Source organism: Vulpes lagopus, chromosome X (assembly GCF_018345385.1).
Source record: "Vulpes lagopus strain Blue_001 chromosome X, ASM1834538v1, whole genome shotgun sequence".
Taxonomy (NCBI): Eukaryota; Metazoa; Chordata; class Mammalia; order Carnivora; family Canidae; genus Vulpes; species Vulpes lagopus.
Window position 1 is genome coordinate 101113834 of NC_054848.1, and position 18327 is coordinate 101132160.

The following is an 18327-nucleotide window of genomic DNA, read 5'->3' on the forward strand; positions in this document are numbered from 1 at the left end:
GGTTAGGCTAAATGTGTGTGGAAAAATATACTGTCATCTCATTTGTCTGGAATAGATTGAATTTCCTTGAACATTCTAGCATATCTGTCTTTAAGATAATTTTAAAAATCGCTCTAAGTGATTAACAGCACCCTTGTCTCCATCCTGAAACCTATGGATTCCTGGAAAGTTGGTGTGGCCTCATCCTCATTTGGACCTTAATTTTCCATAGCAGGCTGGCTTGTGGGAGAGACTGCTTTGCCATTTTGGGTGCTATTATTGCCTTTATTTCAATGTTTCCCCAATAAAGGTGGTTCAAGCAGCTGTCCCTGTCAGGAGTTTTGATTTTTTGGAGTTCTTTTTCTTCAGGGGGAGCGGCCACAGCAGGTTCTATCTGGTGGTGAGTGGCTGTCATGATCTCGACAGCACCACTCTACAGCGGCGTGCACAACTGGACCAGTTCTGACCGGATTCGCATGTGTGGCATCAACGAGGAGAGGTGAGGAGGCTGGGAAGGTGGCCATTCTGGCTCCCTGTGAGCTGTACCTACTCACCAGAGGGCCAGCTGCGGCAAGGTCCTGGGAGGGACCCTGGGGCAGAGCTTTCCTGTTGTTTCTAACTTCCCTGGGATGGGATGGAGCTGGGGCCGTGTGAGTGGCCTGCCCTGCCTTGCTGTCCCTGTTCAGATGAAGGTAAGGAGGCCAACAGATGACCTTTTGCCAACTAACATTTGTCTACTCATTAAGGACTGTCAGGCTGTAGAGTAAGGGGAAGCTCAGGCGATTGCAATTTTTATTTGCTGCATCCATGTTCGGTGCTCAAGGATACGCATAAGATATTTTTGGTCCTTGATCTAAGCCTGGAAGAAAGGCAGTTTTATTATTCAGCTGTATACTGGGAGCTGTTAGTGGGTATTCTGGTGATCAGCGCTTTCCTGCCTCACGAGGCTAATGACGATTCGCAGTACGATCCTTATGAAGTATCTCAGGAAGATCCAACCGCTTAATATAGTTGTCATACGAAATTGAGAGTTGGTGATGCCTGCCTAATCCGCTGTGTTTTAAATGTTCTGTTCACCAGGATATTTAGTTGGCCAAGCTATGCCATTTACTGATCATGCCCTGTAGGAAGGACACTCAAAATGGCCTTCAGATTTTATATTTGACTTTCATGACCTTCGGCCAAAGCAAGAGCTATGGGTGATAGTTGCATTGTCTCTCTCATTTTTAGAAAAGGCACGCTTGCTGGTGTTTAGCTGTTGTTTCAGTCCATTGACTGTTTATTTTTTTTTAAAGAATTTTATTTATTTATTCATGAGAGACACAGAGGTAGAGACACAGGCTGAGGGAGAAGCAGGCTCTGTGTGGGGAGCCTGATGTGGGACTTGATCCCAGGACTCCAGGATCATGACCTGAGCTGAAGGCAGATGCTCAACCACTGAGCCACCCAGGCATCCCTCATCGACTGTTTAAATCCAAATGCATCAGATCAATCCCCTAGAACACGGAACATTTATGGCTTTTTCTGAGATTCAAATCCGGTGTTTCCTTGGGTGAATCTCGGAAGTGTGCATGGCTGTGTATGCACATGGGGGATGTTGGCAATTTTGAAGGGTAAAGGAATGTGCGTCTTTGTGTGTATCTTCTTTTTTCTTCTGCTCTCCACAGGAGAAGTGTGTACTTGTCTGAGGTTCAGGTTAGGAGAATAGACCTTTTTATTTTTTTTTAAAGCCATTAGTGCCTAATAGTTTAATGTTCTCTATACTGAGGAACAGGTTAGAGATGGACTTAAAAGGAATTTATTTTAGAATATAAAAGTCAGGACTAAAGAAAATAAGACAGAATTCTTCTCAGATCTGCAGAAGAAAGATATTTTCCTTTGCATGTGAGGTATGTCCTTAGATAATTACCAAGAGGCTGATTGGGGGAAGACAGGGTGGTGGTACTGATTTGCGTAAGCATTCACTGGCCACTTGTTCTAGGCAGTTGAGCCTTGGGTGCAGAGATCTAGACTAGAGCCTTTAACAGATCAGTGTACAGGTTGCCTTGGTTCGCTCTCCATTCTAAATCCCTGCTGAAAAAGGAACCAGAAGTGAGCCCCAAACCTGCTTTTCCCTCTTTATGGACCTTTCTTGGGATGTTAAATTACCAAATATGCCTACTAGTTAAGATGACCTTTTAAGCATTGTCACTTCTGATCTCATCTACTCTTTATTGTCGCCTTCCTCTACAGTCTAGGCTGAGCTAGAGCTGCGTTCCGAAATGTGGTCTCACTTTATTTAAAAACCATCTTCCTCAGCCCTTTACAACTTGTAGGACTTATAAATTTTGGCTATCAGGCTGTACAAGGGGGTCTGCTCTTAAAAGTGTTTGAGAAACCTGCCCATCTTCACCAGAGGCATTTGACTACAGGAACAGGGACAGGGGCTTCCTATGGGCCCTAGGGGGCTGACTGTAGTTAGACCTCTGGCTAACTCTCTGTCTCCTTGCTTCGCTTGCTTGCTTCCTTTGTCGTATCCATTCACTTCTTCATTGGACATACATCTATTAAGAGCAAACCAGCAGCAGTAATGGGGCACTGATGGCAAGTGCTGTAGCGCGACACGTACAGGTCCTGTGGGCGTCTAGATGCAAGAACAGCTGGCTTCCTGGGGGGAATAAGGGAAGGCTTTCCAGAGGTGGTGACATCTGAGCTGGGGCTTGAGGGATGAGTAGGAGTTTGAGGTGAGGGTTGGTATTTCCCACATGGTTTGTTTGGGGAAGACCCTGGCTGGCATGAAGGTGGTCTTGGGGTGTGGTGGGACTCAGACAGGGAAAGTCTACAGGGGCTGGAATATGAGGAGCCTAATGATGTGTGTGGTGAGGTCAGGGCCCAACGGGAATGAGAAAAGGTCTGGTTTAACAGTGGTGCTAGCCCTTCCTAATTAGGAAAACAACCCTGATAGGTTATGGACATTTCTGGTTTAAGTTCAACAAAGCCTTGAGCACAACAGCCTGAGGTCATCTCTACTGGGAAGAAACATAGGGATTGATTTTCAGGCCTGACCGGAGCCTGCTTTGACCCCTGCTCCCTCCTCCCTGCCCGCCTACACCCTCCTAACCTTGCCTGGCTGACCCACTTCTCTTTGTGCACCCCTCCCCTGTAAAAGCTATTCCTGTCCCGGGCTCTTCTCTCCATGGAGCAATTTAATGTTTGCGTAGCTTTGCATACCCCTCTCCTCAGAGAATTTGAAACATGGCCACATGATGATTTCCCAGAGCCTCGGGGACTGGCACTCAGGCTTGGGTATGGCTAGAGTAGCCAGGACTGCTGCTTTCACTGCTGCTGCCACCTCCAGAGTCCCCAGGCCTGGCCGGCTGTGCTGGTCTGCCTTTGAGGGCAGGTGGCTGCATCTGAGGGTGGGGTTTCTGCCTTCAGTTCAAGGTGATTTTATGTGAGGTGGGAGCCTGGCAAGGGCAGGGGGCGAGTATGCAGCTGGCTCCCTCTTTGAATGGTCAGGACAGGACAGGATGGAAAGAAATAACATCTCTCCCCTGCAGTTGTCAGGTGGAGTTGGTGAAGGGAGGCGGTGTCGCTTGTTTCCCCTTGCTGCTGTCCTCCCCAAACCATCACTGGCCAGGCTAATTGGAATGCGCTTCTCCCTGGCCCAAGGCTGAGTGTGGGCCTCGCTTTTCTGGTCTCCCAAGAGCTGATGTCCAAGTGTGTTTTCCCTTTCCCTTAGGGCCCCCTGCCTCCCCTGCCTCAAGACCCCTGGCTGCTTCTCCAGCCCTTGCCTGTCCTTACAGTCATTTCTGTTTGTCACCAGCAGTCATTGCCAGCAGTGGAACCCTCCCACTTCTGCCAGCCTAGCTTCCTTTTAAAGGGAACAGATCTCCCCCCGACCCCAGTTAGCCCCCTCCAAAGCCTTGAACCAATGGGGAGAGGCCTATGGTGATCTCCCTTGCCTTTTTTGCTTCTCTTGCCCCAGGTACAATTTTGTAGTCCATCAGTGATGGCCTGTTCCAGTGAAAGGACCTTCCCCATTTTTGTGGAGGTTGGCTGTGGGCTCCCTGACCATCCTAGGCTGGGGTGGCTGGTGAGGTGGATGCTGGCTTCTTCCTGGGCTGTTGTAGAGCTGAGGGAAAAGAAGAGGGGCAAACTCCAGGGCAGTCCCCCTTCCCAGAGGGCCACAGAGCATTCCTGTGCTTCTCCCTCTCAGAACTGCACCACAGCATTTCTGCTGGAGCTTTATTCTTGTACTGGGACCTTCTACTCAGCCACTCACCTGGGCTCTTGCCCCATCAGTGTCCTCCCTTGGGCAGACAGTGGTAGGTTTCTGCTATACCCAAAAAAACTAAACTTCTAGTGGGTGTTTGTCCTGTCTTCAACTTCACCCTCCTAGTCTTTAGTTTTTTCCCCTAAGGTTCTTGCTGAAAATCTGGAGAAGACTTTTTGTGTAGCTTGGGGTTCAGTTAGGTTTTCCTCCTTTGTGACCCAGCTCTCTGTCCTTGAGCCCTTCTCTTTGCAACCTGCTGCATCGAATTTGGGGTATGTGGCCTTGAAGGCCTCCCTTTAGGATAGGAAAGAATGTGGTGGTGTGCTGGGAGAACTGAGGGAGAGTGAAGAGCTGGTCAGACATGGGATGCAGGAAAGGATAGAAAGGTAGGAAGTCAGGCACTGGCTGGAGCTTGGTGGTACCCTGGAGGGAAAGAAATCCTGCCCTTGAAATGCTCCTCAGCACCCAGTGACCTGGTGGCCTCGAATCAGTAGCATTATATGCACTAATAAATGGGTATCTGCTCTAGGTAACCCCATCGGCTGAATAGGTGATGATTCAGATTTAGAACATGACACACAATGGAGGTGGTTATTTGTTTTAGAAAAGGATTACCCTTATAATACCAGCAGCCAGCTTCCCTTATAGACTTAAAATAAGATTGCACTTAAGAAAAAACTGGTTTGCATATGCCTTTTGAGAACTTTTGTGATTCACCTATCCCTTTTTGGCCATGCCCCCTACCTCCTGGTTGGTCACCTTGATGGGTAAGCTCTGGGGACAAGGCAAAGGGGCTGGGCTATTCCCCACACTTCTGGTGAGAGCCCCAGAGAATAGGACATACAGTCCAATAAGGGTAGTCTTGTCAGATTGGGCTCCTTTGCAGGAATTTGCAAAGCTGGGTTTGGAGGCTCTGGCTTGCAACCTGCCCCTACCACCCCTGATTCCTTATGCTTTCTTCCAAGTCACCCAGGGCAGTGAGACAGTAAGGTTTCATGGGAACCCAGGCAGGCAGGAGGCGTTCTGCCGAAGGTGGTGGTGGCCGAAAGACTAGGCCTCATGGCCCTTCTCTGGTTGTGTCTTCCATACTAGAAGAGCACCTCTTTCTGATGAGGAGTCCACGACAGGTGACTGCCAGCGCTTTGGATCTCAGGAGTTTTGTGTCAGCAGCAGTTTTTCCAAGGTAAGGGGCCACGTGGAGCCACATGTCACCCGCCAAAGGGCGGAGCTGAACTGTCCGGGCGATGTGCCCAGTCTGCCATCCCAAGAAGGGGGGCAGGAAGGAACAGGGTATTTCCCGAGTTGCTGTATGTGAGACAGAAATTGGCCAGCTGCTCTTTGCTTCTGCCGAGACCCGGTTGGTCGAGTTGCAAAGAGGACCCGCAGTCGCCTCTCCTGGGCCTCGGGACACATGCACCATCCACAGAGAGCTAGCTAAGACGGGCACGCTGCTCTGTCGTTACAGGTGGAGCTCACGGCAGTTGGAAGTGGCAGCAATGCCCGGGGGGCAGACCCAGATGGCAGTGCAGCAGAAAAACTTGGGCACAAGTCAGAAGACAAGCCTGACGACCCCCAGCCGCAAATGGACTATGCTGGGAATGTGGCGGAGGCTGAGGGCCTGTTGGTGCCGCTGAGCGGCCCAGGGGACGGGCTCAAACTGCCTGCTCCTGACGGCACTGAGGCTGGTGACAGCCGGGCCAACTGCTCCTGGGCACCCCTCGGCACCCAAATGAGCAAGCAGGTGGACTGCTCAGCAGCTGGGGTGAAGGCTTTGGACTCTCGGCATGGCGTAGGGGAGAAGAATACTTTCATTCTGGCAACTCTGGGAACTGGAGTCCCCGTGGAGGGAAGCCTGCCTCTGGTTACCACTAACTTCAGTCAGCTGCCCGCCCCCATCTGCCCCCCTGCTCCCAGTTCGGCTTCGGTGCCCCCATCTGTTCCAGATCCGTTCCAGGTTCCCCTTTCTGTCCCCACCCCGGTGCCCCACTCTGGGCTAGTTCCCGTCCAGGTCGCCACTTCGGTTCCGGCCCCTTCCCCTCCCTTAGCACCGGTCCCGGCACTGGCCCCGGCACCACCGTCAGTGCCCACGCTCATCTCTGACTCGAGCCCCCTTTCAGTTTCAGCCTCCGTCTTGGTGCCCGTGCCAGCTTCGGCTCCCCCCTCAGGTCCCGTTCCCCTGTCGGCTCCAGCTCCAACTCCCCTCTCAGTGCCTGTTTCAGCTCCTCCCTTGGCTCTGATCCAGGCCTCTGTGCCCCCTTCAGCTCCAACCCTGGTCCTCGCGCCTGTCCCCACTCCGGTTCTGGCTCCCATGCCGGCATCCACGCCTCCAGCAGCCCCTGCCCCTCCGTCAGTGCCGATGCCTGCCCCAACTCCATCTTCCGGCCCACCCTCTACCCCCACCCTCATCCCTGCCTTTGCTCCTGCGCCGGTGCCTGCACCCACCCCAGCCCCAATCTTTACTCCGGCCCCCACGCCCATGCCAGCGGCCACACCAACTGCCATTCCCACTTCTGCACCCATCCCAGCCTCCTTTAGTTTGAGTCGAGTGTGTTTTCCTGCAGCTCAGACACCAGCTATGCAAAAAGTCCCCCTGTCATTTCAGCCAGGGACAGTACTGACCCCAAGCCAGCCGCTGGTCTACATCCCGCCTCCGAGCTGTGGGCAGCCACTCAGTGTGGCCACACTGCCGACCACCTTGGGGGTCTCCTCCACTCTTACACTGCCTGTCCTGCCTTCCTACCTTCAGGACAGGTGTCTCCCTGGTGTGCTGGCCTCCCCAGAGCTACGATCTTACCCATACGCATTTTCTGTGGCCCGACCTCTGACTTCAGATTCCAAGCTGGTCTCTCTGGAGGTGAACAGGCTTCCCTGCGCATCCCCATCCGGCAGTACCAGCACCCAGCCTGCACCCGATGGGGTCCCGGGGCCTTTGGCAGATACTTCCCTCTCTACCGCTTCTGCCAAGGTGCTTCCAACCCCACAGCCTTTGCTGCCAGCCCCCAGCGTGAGCTCGGCCCCACCGCACCCCACCAAGATGCCAGGTGGTGGTGAGCAGCAAACAGAAGGGACTTCCGTCACCTTCTCTCCCCTCAAGTCACCTCCACAGCTGGAGCGAGAGATGGCCTCTCCACCTGAGTGCAGCGAGATGCCCCTCGACCTCTCCTCCAAGTCCAACCGCCAAAAGCTTCCATTGCCGAACCAACGCAAGACGCCCCCCATGCCTGTGTTGACCCCCGTGCACACCAGCAGCAAGGCCCTCCTCTCCACGGTCTTATCTAGGTCACAGCGCACAACCCAGGCTGCCGGTAGCAATGTCACCTCATGCCTGGGCTCCACTTCCTCGCCCTTTGTCATCTTTCCTGAGATCGTGAGGAATGGGGATCCGAGCACCTGGGTGAAGAACTCAACCGCACTGATCAGCACCATTCCTGGCACCTATGTGGGAGTGGCCAACCCAGTGCCTGCATCCCTGCTGCTGAACAAAGACCCTAACCTGGGCCTCAACCGAGACCCCCGCCATCTTCCCAAGCAGGAGCCCATCTCCATCATCGATCAAGGAGAGCCTAAGAGCACCGGTGCCCCCTGTGGCAAGAAGAGCAGCCAGGCTGGGACTGAGGGACAGCCAAGCACAGTTAAACGATACACCCCAGCCCGCATTGCCCCTGGGCTGCCGGGGTGCCAAACCAAGGAGCTCTCTCTGTGGAAGCCTACTGGGCCAGCAAATATTTACCCCCGGTGTTCAGTTAATGGGAAACCCACCAGCACCCAGGTCCTGCCTGTTGGCTGGTCACCATACCACCAGGCGTCTCTGCTTTCCATTGGCATTTCCAGTGCCGGGCAGCTGACCCCGAGTCAAGGGGTTCCCATCAGGCCTACCAACGTCGTTTCTGAGTTTTCGGGTGTGCCCCCACTTGGCCCCAGTGAAGCTGTGCATGGACTTCCCGAGGGGCAGCCACGGCCTGGGGGCACCTTTGCTCCAGAGCAGGACACTGGCAACAAGGGCAAAACCTGCCGGATTGCTGCGAAGCCTTACGAAGAGCAAGTCAACCCTGTCCTCCTGACCCTCAGCCCTCAGACAGGGACCTTGGCGCTGTCTGTCCAGCCTAGCAGTGGGGACATAAAAGTGAATCAGGGGCCCGAGGAGTCAGAGAGCCACCTCTGCCCTGACAGCACTCCTAAGATAGAAGGTCCCCAGGGGCCTTGTGGCCTGAAGCTGGCAGGAGACACGAAGCCTAAAAACCAAGTGCTGGCCACCTACATGTCCCATGAGCTGGTCCTGGCTACCCCCCAGAACCTGCACAAGATACCTGAGCTGCCTTTGCTACCTCATGACAACCGCCCCAAGGAACTCATCTTGGATGTGGTCCCGAGCAGCAAGAGGGGCTCCAGCACAGAGCTTTCACAGCTTGGAACCCAGGTGGACCTGGGGCGGGTGAAAATGGAAAAGGTGGAAGGTGATGTGGTCTTCAATTTAGCCACCTGCTTCCGGGCCGATGGCCTCCCAGCAGCTCCCCAGAGGGGCCAAGCTGAAGTTCGGAATAAGGCTGGGCAGGCTCGAGTGAAACAGGAAAGTGTAGGTATCTTTGCTTGCAAGAACAAGTGGCAGCCAGACTCAGTGGTGACCGATGGGGTGACCGAATCTCTGCCGCCCAAGAAAATGAAGTATGGCAAAGAGAAGGATGGTGAGGAGCAGCCACCACAAGCCAAGGTCATAGCCCGGAGTTCCCATGGACCCAAGGTGAGTACCGGGTAGAGGTCGAGGGCAGGGCCAGGACACTAGAGGTCTGCTTTATCCTGCAGATGTCAACCTCCCCATGGCGGTGTTCTTGAGTAGCTCTGTGAACTGAACTGATTGGAAGGCTTGTGTAACGTGAATAATGACCTGCTGTCCCCTTTTTTGAGTCACGTTGTCCATATATGGTATTGTAGCAGGGAGGGGCTGGCTTGGATTTGTAGGATGTGGGAAATGATTTGGTCCCTGAGGCCAGGGAAGCCATTGTCCCAGATGAGGTTGGAAAGCGGAAGAAGGGATTGACGAGGGAAATCAATTAATAACAGGCCCTTCCCCCATAACCATTCTTCCTTTTCCTTTTCTGAGATAACTGCTGGCCTTGAGAACTTGGGATTCTCAAGGGGAGGCAAGGGGCCTTTGACAGGGTTGTTCTCTGTACCACTGGGGGAACCTGCTCGGGGTATGCTTGGAGTCTTATGGGGGCTGAAGCCAATTTGGCTTCTGTGCTCATCCGCCAGTTTCCTGTCCACCCAGGGCTTGGGGTGGAAGCCTTGTGTTTAGGCCCTTGGGGAATTTAGTGTGCAAGGCAGGTGGGCATCTGAGTCTGGGTTCTTTTTTTTTTTTTTAGATTTTATTTATTTATTCATGAGACACACACACACACACACAGAGGCAGAGACACAGGCAGAGAGAGAAGCAGGCTCCCCACAGGGAGCCCGACATGGGACTCGATCCTGGGTCTCCAGGATCATGCCCTGGACCAAAGGCGGCGCTAAACCGCTGAGCCACCCGGGCTGCCCCATGGGTCTGGGTTCTTAATGGTGGCAGGGATCTAGGAAAAAAGGTGGACCAGGAGGACCTGACTTGAATCCGTTGGTGCTCCAGAGGGGGCCCAGAAGCCACTGGTGATCCAAAGAGATTCTCAAAAACGTGGAGTGATTTAGGCGTGCCCGGCTGGCTTAGAAGAGCACGTGACTCTTGATCTCGGGGTCATGAGTTCGAGTCCTACATTGGATTTAGAGATTATTTTAAGTAAATAAAAAAACTTTAAAAAAATATGGAGCAATTTGAAGTTATGTTAAGAAGTCTTTAAATTGAATTTTTTTAAAAAAAAATGTATTTATTTATTTGCTGGTGGGGGGACACGGAGAAGCAGACTTCCCGCTGAACAGAGAGCCTGGCGTGGGGCTGAACCAGGACCCCAATATCATGACCTGAGCTGAAGACAGATGCTTAACTGACTGAGCCACCCAGGCACTCTGCTTTTTTTTCAGGCTGCTGGATACAATATTTTAAATTTCATTTTATTATTTTTTTATAAAGTTTTATTGGAATGCAGCCATGCTCTTTTTTTTAAGATTTTTCATTTTCAAATTGAATGTTGACATACACTAGTAACGGATTTCTAGCCAGAGTACCATGAATTCGGGTTTGTGGCAAAAGCTTTTTCTTTTCTTTTTTTTAGATGCCCTCCCCAAAGGAAGGAGCTGTGAACAGTCCCACTTATTTTTTTTAAGATTTTTTTATTTATTCATGAGAGACAGAGAGACAGAGAGAGGCAGAGACACAGGCAGAGGGAGAAGCAGGCTCCCTGCAGGGAGCCCAATGTGGGACTCAATCCAAGGACTCCAGGATCATGCCCTGGGCCCGAAGGCAGGCGCTAAACTGCTGAGCCACCCAGGGATCCCCCAGAAGATTTTTCTTAATCTTTTTTCGATCATAGAATGTTTGAGAAGCTCATAAGACCCTGTCCACAGAAACATGACCTCAGAATTTTGCCAGTAATTTTAAGGAGTTCATGGGCCCTCCCCCTCCACAAAGCCCGCCCATGGGCTCCAAATTAAGAACCCCAGGGATAGAGTTTGGGTGGGTTTTCTCAATGACCTCACAGCCACCTCTGTATGGCAGAGACATGCCAAGTAGGAACATAGGTCATGACATAATCATAGTTACTTTGCTCAAGTAACTGATTTGGCTTTGGTGGTAATAGGCATAACAATTCATGTCATTAGTACTGTATGCTATACACGCACACGTGCACACACATATATACAGCATATATACTGCATGCCAAGTGCTTTCTACAGATGTCCTCTAACTTAATCCTTACAATAACCCTATGAAGTGAGTGCTATACCCAATTTACAGATAAGAAAATGAAGGAAACCGACTGAATGGGTAAGTTACCGAAAGTTGCACAGCTACTAAATGGCAGAGCTGGAACTCAGACGCTGGTCATTGGCTCCAAAGTTCACATTCATCTTCAGCTATCTTCTACTCTCCTTAGGCACAACTGTTTCACTGACCATTTGGCAAGTGTTTATTGAGTGGTTACTACATGCTAGCCCCTCCCAGGCAGTGAGGTACATCTTTAGGAGGGCAGTACAGCATTGTGGTGAGGAGTATGCTTTCCAGAGCCAGGTGCAGTGCCCAAGTTCAAATCTCAGTCCTACTTTTTCTCAACTGTGTGCTGTCAGTCAAGTGACTTAAACTCACTAACCCTCAGTTTTCTCATCTGTACAACGAGACAGTAATAGCATCTCTTCACAGGGCTGTGTCAAGATTAAATGAGATGATGTGAAGTGTCCAGATCGATAGAAACAGAAAGTAGAATCGTGGTTGCCAAGGGCTAGAGGAGATGGGGAAATGGGTGTGAGGTTTCCATTTGGGGCAGTAGAAAAGTTCTGGGAACTAAATCATGGTTATACGACTCTGCAACTGTACCAAAAGCAATTGACTTGTAAACTGAATCGAATGAATTGTATGGTATATCTCAAAGAAATTACATACCAATAAAGCTGATGTTAAAAAAAAGCAAATGAGGTGATACATATGAATGCTTAGAACAGTGCCTGGCACATAGCACGTGAGTGCTCAGTAAATTTTCATGGATGCTGGTTGTTATTGTTAGTATTACTAACTAAATAGATGTGCTCCCTGCTCTCGTGGAGCTTATGTCTTACAGGCTACCTGCCCCTTCCTGTAATATAGCAAGCAGGCACTGCCCCTTCCTATATTAGATGACCAGTTCACTGGGCCCACCAACAGATGCCAAGAGCAGAGAATAAAGTTAGAAGATCGGGGTGTCTTTGTCTTGCAGCAGCTCTGAGCAGCTTCCTGGAAGGATTTAGCAACTGTCCATTTTTGGGGAGAGAGTAAATAACTTTGATCTTTTGTTTCTTATCTTCCATTTTTCCCAAGAAAGAAACTGTTGATAAGCAAAATAAGATCAGTGTTTAATTGCAAATAACCCCTTTCAGGGTATGGCCTAGAATCAGAATAGTCTCCAGTCCCCTACACCACCTGCCTCAAGGCCTCATGGAATCCTGAAGGGCTGGCTGAATCATCCACAGAGCAAGAGTTCTGCTTCATCTGGCACTGGGTGTACCTTATTGTCTTCTCATCCTTTGGAAAATTCTTTGGAAAACCTTTCAAAACTCGGTTAACCAGAACATTCGTCTTACATGGTCTCCCCATCCGCCCAACTTTTTGCCTAAGTTGGAGCGTGCAAATACATTTTTCCTTTAGGCGCTGCCCTTGCAGAACATACGGACAGAAATCCCTTCTAGATGTTCTGTTTTACTTGTTTTTGTTTATCTGAGGAAATAAAACTTAATGATCTGCACTTGAAAGAGCTAGCTAAAAGTGGTATTCAGAAATAAGACATGTTCAGATTCATGTGCATTTAACCCCCCCCCCCCCCCGACTTCAAGTGGTCTCTCTCTGGCCATGCCTGAAGGTGAGATTTTAAGCAACATTTCCCCATATTTCTCTTCCCCCATCACAGTTCTTTCTTTTTCCTAGCACTTTGGTTTGTAGGAACCAGCAGCAAGCCAAGGGGGAAAATGAACTTGAATTTTTTTAAGATTTTATTTATTTATTTATTCATGATAGAGAGAGAGAGAGAGAGAGAGAGAGAGAGAGAGAGAGGCAGAGACACAGGCAGAGGGAGAAGCAGGCTCCATGCAGGGAGCCCGATGTGGGACTTGATCCCTGGTCTCCAGGATAGCTCCCTGGGCCAAAGGCAGGCTCTAAACCACTGCGCCACCCAGGGATCCCCTGAACTTGAATGAGTAAGAAGCAGGAGTTCATGGGATAGTAGGAGTCCCGGGAATTTGATGGGGAACAGTCACTCCCTATCCCTGGAGAATTGAGAAAACTCCACCCACCCACACAACACCCAGAAAAGCGTTTCATTAATAAGACATCTGCTATCCCCTTAGTTGGAGCTAGACAGTGATAACCTTCTAGAAGGTACACGTGGGTCTGCTTAGGGGAAAGACAACTCTTCCTTTCTTCCTAGGGCCCACTTTCATTGTTAAAACATTTTGCTTATTCTACACTCCCTAGATGCTAGAATAATGGAAATCCCTACTTTGCCCTATTTCTTGTTTGGTGGTGTGGAGAGACCTCAAAGTCTGGGAGCATATTCCACTGTTAGGCTGCAGGCTCCTTATGCTGCATAAGCATGGCCATTGTGCCTATCCAAGTGAGCGGGCCTGAGCACAAACAGTAGAGGACAGAGTAGGGAAGGAGAAGAGTAAGAGCTGCTGCAGAGGGCGGCCCAGGCGGGGAGCGAGGAGTCCTGGGTCTCAGTCCCACCTCGGCCACTTGCTCACTGCATGCACAAATGAGCTTATTTGCAGATTTGCCTGTTAAGCGGCAGCCGCCCTCAAGTGAATAGACGCCCAGGGCAGTATGTTGCCCCAGACAAAGCATTTAAGCTCATGTCTTGGAGCCTCAGTTTCCTTGTCTGTTCAGTAGAGATGATATTAGCTTTTCCTTTTGGAGTTGTCAGGAAGATCAAATCAAATAAAAGAGAAGAGGACATTTTGAAGTGTCAAAGATACTGCAGAGTATAAAGTGGCATCATTAACGATGCCTCGGCCATTTCCTTGTCTTCCATACGTACGGGGAGATATGAATTGCTCCCGTGTCATGCCTTTCCTCTCGCCTTCACTGAATCTGTTACACATGGAGATAGGCCATTTCTTGAGTGGGCCCGGATGAAGAATTGTTTTCAGTTGTTGGTGTCCGTATCACTTGCAGTGAAGTTATTTGACCAGTGTGGTCACCTGACTTGCCAAGGAGGCATTTTTGTTCTCTGCCAGTCTCTCTTGCTGTTTGGATATAGAGAGCATGGGCCTAACTTTGCATCTTCGAAAATGACTTTGGGGGTCGATGTGGCTTGTGAATGCATCCTCCATAGACCTGTAAAAATAATGGTGTATGGATGTCCATGGGGGTTAGCTAGAGCATGGGCTTCAGGCGCAGAAAGCCTTGGTAGCCCACAGTGGTGGGCAGCAGGCGGTCCCTTCCCCTGTACCCCCCTGTTTCCCCCACCCAGCAGCTCCTGTCTGTATCAGAATGGGGCACCAGACTTACCAGTGGCAAAGTTTTCTTAGGACAGCCAAACTGATCTCAGACTTGACTCTCTCTACCTTTCCACAGTGCCGGAAGCCACCTAGTGACCCCCAGGAACCTACCAAGAAAAGCCCCAGGGGGGCTTCAGATTCAGGAAAAGAGCACAATGGAGTCAGGGTAAAGCACAAGCACCGGAAGCCAGCAAAGCCAGATTCCCAGTCTCCAGGAAAACGAGCCGATGGCCACGAGGAAGGTAGGCTCCACAGGTCCTTGCCCTTTGGACTGGGCTGGAGAGGTCCCTGTGGCAGGTCGGTGGCAGGTTGTGGGGAGTGGAGATGGCTCTGGACTGCCCAGAAAAGTGAGACTTCCTCAGTATGGAAGAAAGATATAATTGACACCTCTGAAATCCAAGGCAAGGGAGAAGGGGCTGATTCTCTTCACCCTGGTCACTAAGGATAAGGGGACACCCTGAGAGCCAAAGAAGGCGGTTTTCAGACAAAAGTCAGTCCTACAATGGAGGAGCTGACCCATTACCCTACAATGGGTCTAGGCTCAGAGAAGAAACGGTTCGCGGGGATTGGGACTAAAACAGCAGGACGGGGTTCATTATTACACCTTTTTTTTCTACCTTGGTATATCTGAAAACTCCTATTATAAAAAGTTAAAAATTAATACCCAGCTAGCTAGCCAGAAGTGCTTAGGGAAATCCTGAACCCTTACTATTGAGGGACTCACAGTCTGTTTGGAGTAGGGAGGTGTGTACTTAACCTGTATGCTCTGCCACTACCAGTTCCTTGGTGCCCTCATCTGAGAGAGACACCCCAGTGTTCCTGCGCATGGTAGCCTGTTTTCATGGCCTTGCCTGTCTGACATGACCTGCCTTTTTCTAGTCTGTTCTTATACAGTAGTTTTCCTTTGTCCACCACTCCCTCCTCCCATCTTCCTGCCTTGCTCGGTGCTCTACAATCCATTGAGGTTGCCCTTGTCTGGGACCTGCCCCAGCTTAGTTCTAACCTCATGGAGGTGCTGCGGCCTTGTAGTCAGACAGGCAGCCAGGCCTTCAACTTTTAGGCATGCAGCGAATCGATTCTGTACATAGTCTTTTCTCGGTGTCCTCAAAAATGACTCAACTCCCAGTTTTCGAAAACCACCGGGGAGTGCTCCTCCTTCTCCAGGAGATGTACAGAGGTTAGAGCAGCATCAGGAAAGCTAATAAATGTGATCCAGGGAAAACACAAACCCTCCCTTGATTTTTCCACCCGAGCCTCTCCAGCGGGGCTTTCAGTTCTTGGACTCCTGATTGTGATATTTCTGCCTTCTGCCCTGAAACCACACATCGCTCCAGGTTCCTTGGAGAAGAAAGCAAAGAGCAGTTTCCGTGACTTCATCCCCGTGGTTCTGAGCACGCGGACGCGCAGTCAGTCTGGTGAGTGAAGCGGAAGCCGTGGCCCATCTTGGCTCTTCTCTGCAGAGAGAGGTAGAAGTCCGGTCGAGCAATTTTGCTGTTAGCCCAGGTGGAGAGTTGAGAATTGGACCAACTGTGCTTAGATGCCCAGCTCCTTGCAGAGTCAAGAGAGCCCAGGGTGGGGAGTGGGGACATGGCCCAGAATTGTAGGACTGCTTGCTTAGCTTTTCCAAGCAGGGCTTTTCCGAACAGAGATTTGACATCTCTGGTTGGCAGCCAGTGGTGGAAAGAGGAAGGGCCTGTGCCACTTGGGTAAATGTGCCTACTCCAAGCTTTGGCACCTCCTGATTATCAGGGCCAGTCTCATGCACAGATATACAGCCTTTGGACTTACTGCCCTATGTGACAGGTATCAACAAAATAGGAAATGGTCATTGAGTTGTCAGGGCCCATAGAGTCACATTTGGTTCCCTGGTTTTGTATTCAGTGTCTAAAAAAAGATAGTTCTCTCTAGCCACCACTGTTGTCTGCTAGTTTCCACATTGGTATGTAGCACTAGAAGTGGTTGCCCTGGTTCACCTGTATTTCCATGCAAAGTGGATAGAATGGGGAAGCAAGGCATGGTGTAAACTCAGCTATCTGACATTCTATTAACTGGCATCTCAGCACATAGAAAGCGCAGTGGTAATTGGGGCTCGTAATGATGGCCTGAAGGCCTTGCAAAATCCTGAAGTGTCTTCTGAATCATCAAAGAGTGATTACATTATGCCCAATCCCGTTTTACTGTTAAACACATTGTACTGTATTTGATTCTTTGGAAATTGGTGATCCCTGTGTGATCTCTATGGTGATTCCGCATTAACCAGAATATTAGATTAACCAGAACACTTCGTTCCCTGCCCGGTCTGTATATGGAAATTTTACTGGATATTTGCTGTCTTTTAAACAATCTGACTGACTTCAAGCTTTCGTTAAGGGCTGCTCTGTTTGCCTTGAAACCATTTCTTTCTTCTGCTGACCTCGCTTGTGTTTGGGGATTGTCGAGTTAATAGCAAGTCCTTGGGAGAAAGATGGTGGTGTCTCAGAGCTACTTCTGAAGAAGATTGTCAGATCTGCTGTTGTGCTAAACTGGGCCAATTTAGGGTCATACTTTTGTGGTTAGCAGAGTGGAAGGAGGGAGTGGGGATGAAATGGCCTCTGGGCAAGATGATGGAGGTGGGCAGGAAGGGTACCATGACACTGGGGTCCTGGGGAGAGGGGAGAGCAGTGCCTGCCCAGTGGCAGTGAGTAACAGCTGCAGTGGGGAGGAGGGGGCATGCAGGGAGGGAGCTCCACCCCTGGACTCTTGGCCACTTAATAGGAGGTGGGGTCAATTAAAGGGAAGAGGGCCTGGATGGAGGAGCTTTTGAGTGGGACTAACCCAGGTTGTGTCATGAAAGGGACTCCTGGCTTCGATCTTCCTGAGACTCTTTTGTGATGATTCTGCTTGTCCAGAGTAGCTCTTTCAGTGAGACTGGTGGTCACATAGTGAGCAGGGGTGGGGGTGCCCTGCTGATCTGCCCTCCCTCACCTACTGCTGAACCCTGATTTCCCAAAGGGCAGGGACCTATGACCCCCTCCTGCTCCTCACATAATGCTTGGCGACTTGTAAGCCACTAAGTCAGAGTTTGTGCAATGAATTAAAGTCATGGCAACATGGATAAGGAAGGGCATGTGGCTTGGATTCTCAATATTTGTGTGGTATACTGAACTCTGTAAAGTGCTTATGGGCTGATTATCTCGTTTGAGCCTCATAACAGTCCTGTGAGGCCAGTAAGGCAGAGAACAGTGTCCCTGTTTTATATAGAGGAGGAAACAGAAGTGAAGGAACTTTCCCAGAGCACACAACTAATAACTGGCAGAGCCTGAACTTGAACCCAGACCTTCAAGCTTCTAATCCAGGGCACTTGCTTCGACATCGTACTCTTTATCCTTTGAAGAGGTACCTGACCGTCCTCTGTACATCCCGTCCACAGGAAGCATCTGTAGCTCCTTTGCTGGTATGGCAGACAGTGACATGGGAAGCCAGGAGGTCTTCCCCACAGAGGAGGAAGAAGATGTGACCCCCACCCCAGCTAAGCGTCGAAAGGTGAGGAAGACCCAACGGGACACCCAGTATCGCAGCCACCATGCCCAGGACAAAACTCTGCTGAGCCAGGGCCGCCGGCATCTATGGCGAGCCCGAGAAATGCCCTGGAGGACAGAGGCTGCCCGACAAATGTGGGACACCAACGAGGAGGAGGAGGAAGAAGAGGAGGAAGGCCTGGTGAAGAGGAAGAAGCGGAGACGACAGAAGAGCCGAAAATATCAGACTGGAGAGTACCTGACAGAGCAAGAAGAAGAGCAGCAGCGGAAAGGGAGAGCAGGTAAGGCAGGCTGGGGGCTTGTGCCCCAGCGAGCTGCTGTCACTCGTCCCCAAACCACAGTGATGTTGGCCTCTGGGGACCCTCGGGCATCCTGGGTGTTCCCATCTCTGCCTTCTCTTCGCCAGCCAAAGGCCTCTGCACCCATAGAAACCTGGTGCTATGAGCTCCAGCTGCCAGAGGGGGTCAC

General features: G+C 50.7%; 1 protein-coding gene across 11 annotated transcripts in view; it reads left to right on the forward strand.

The window, feature by feature from the left end:
• BCORL1 (BCL6 corepressor like 1) overlaps positions 1–18327 on the forward strand; it is a 63835-nt gene that overhangs the window by 18983 nt on the left and 26525 nt on the right. For 10 of the 11 annotated variants that reach the window (XM_041741030.1, XM_041741031.1, XM_041741032.1 and 7 more), the window contains 6 exons: positions 349–478; positions 5327–5417; positions 5700–8972; positions 14418–14583; positions 15676–15756; positions 17751–18140. In XM_041741030.1, coding sequence (XP_041596964.1) covers positions 393–478; positions 5327–5417; positions 5700–8972; positions 14418–14583; positions 15676–15756; positions 17751–18140 — 4087 coding nt within the window. In that variant the 5' untranslated portion in view covers positions 349–392. The remainder of the gene's footprint in view (positions 1–348; positions 479–5326; positions 5418–5699; positions 8973–14417; positions 14584–15675; positions 15757–17750; positions 18141–18327) is intronic. The other variant, XM_041741036.1, reaches the window with a different exon arrangement.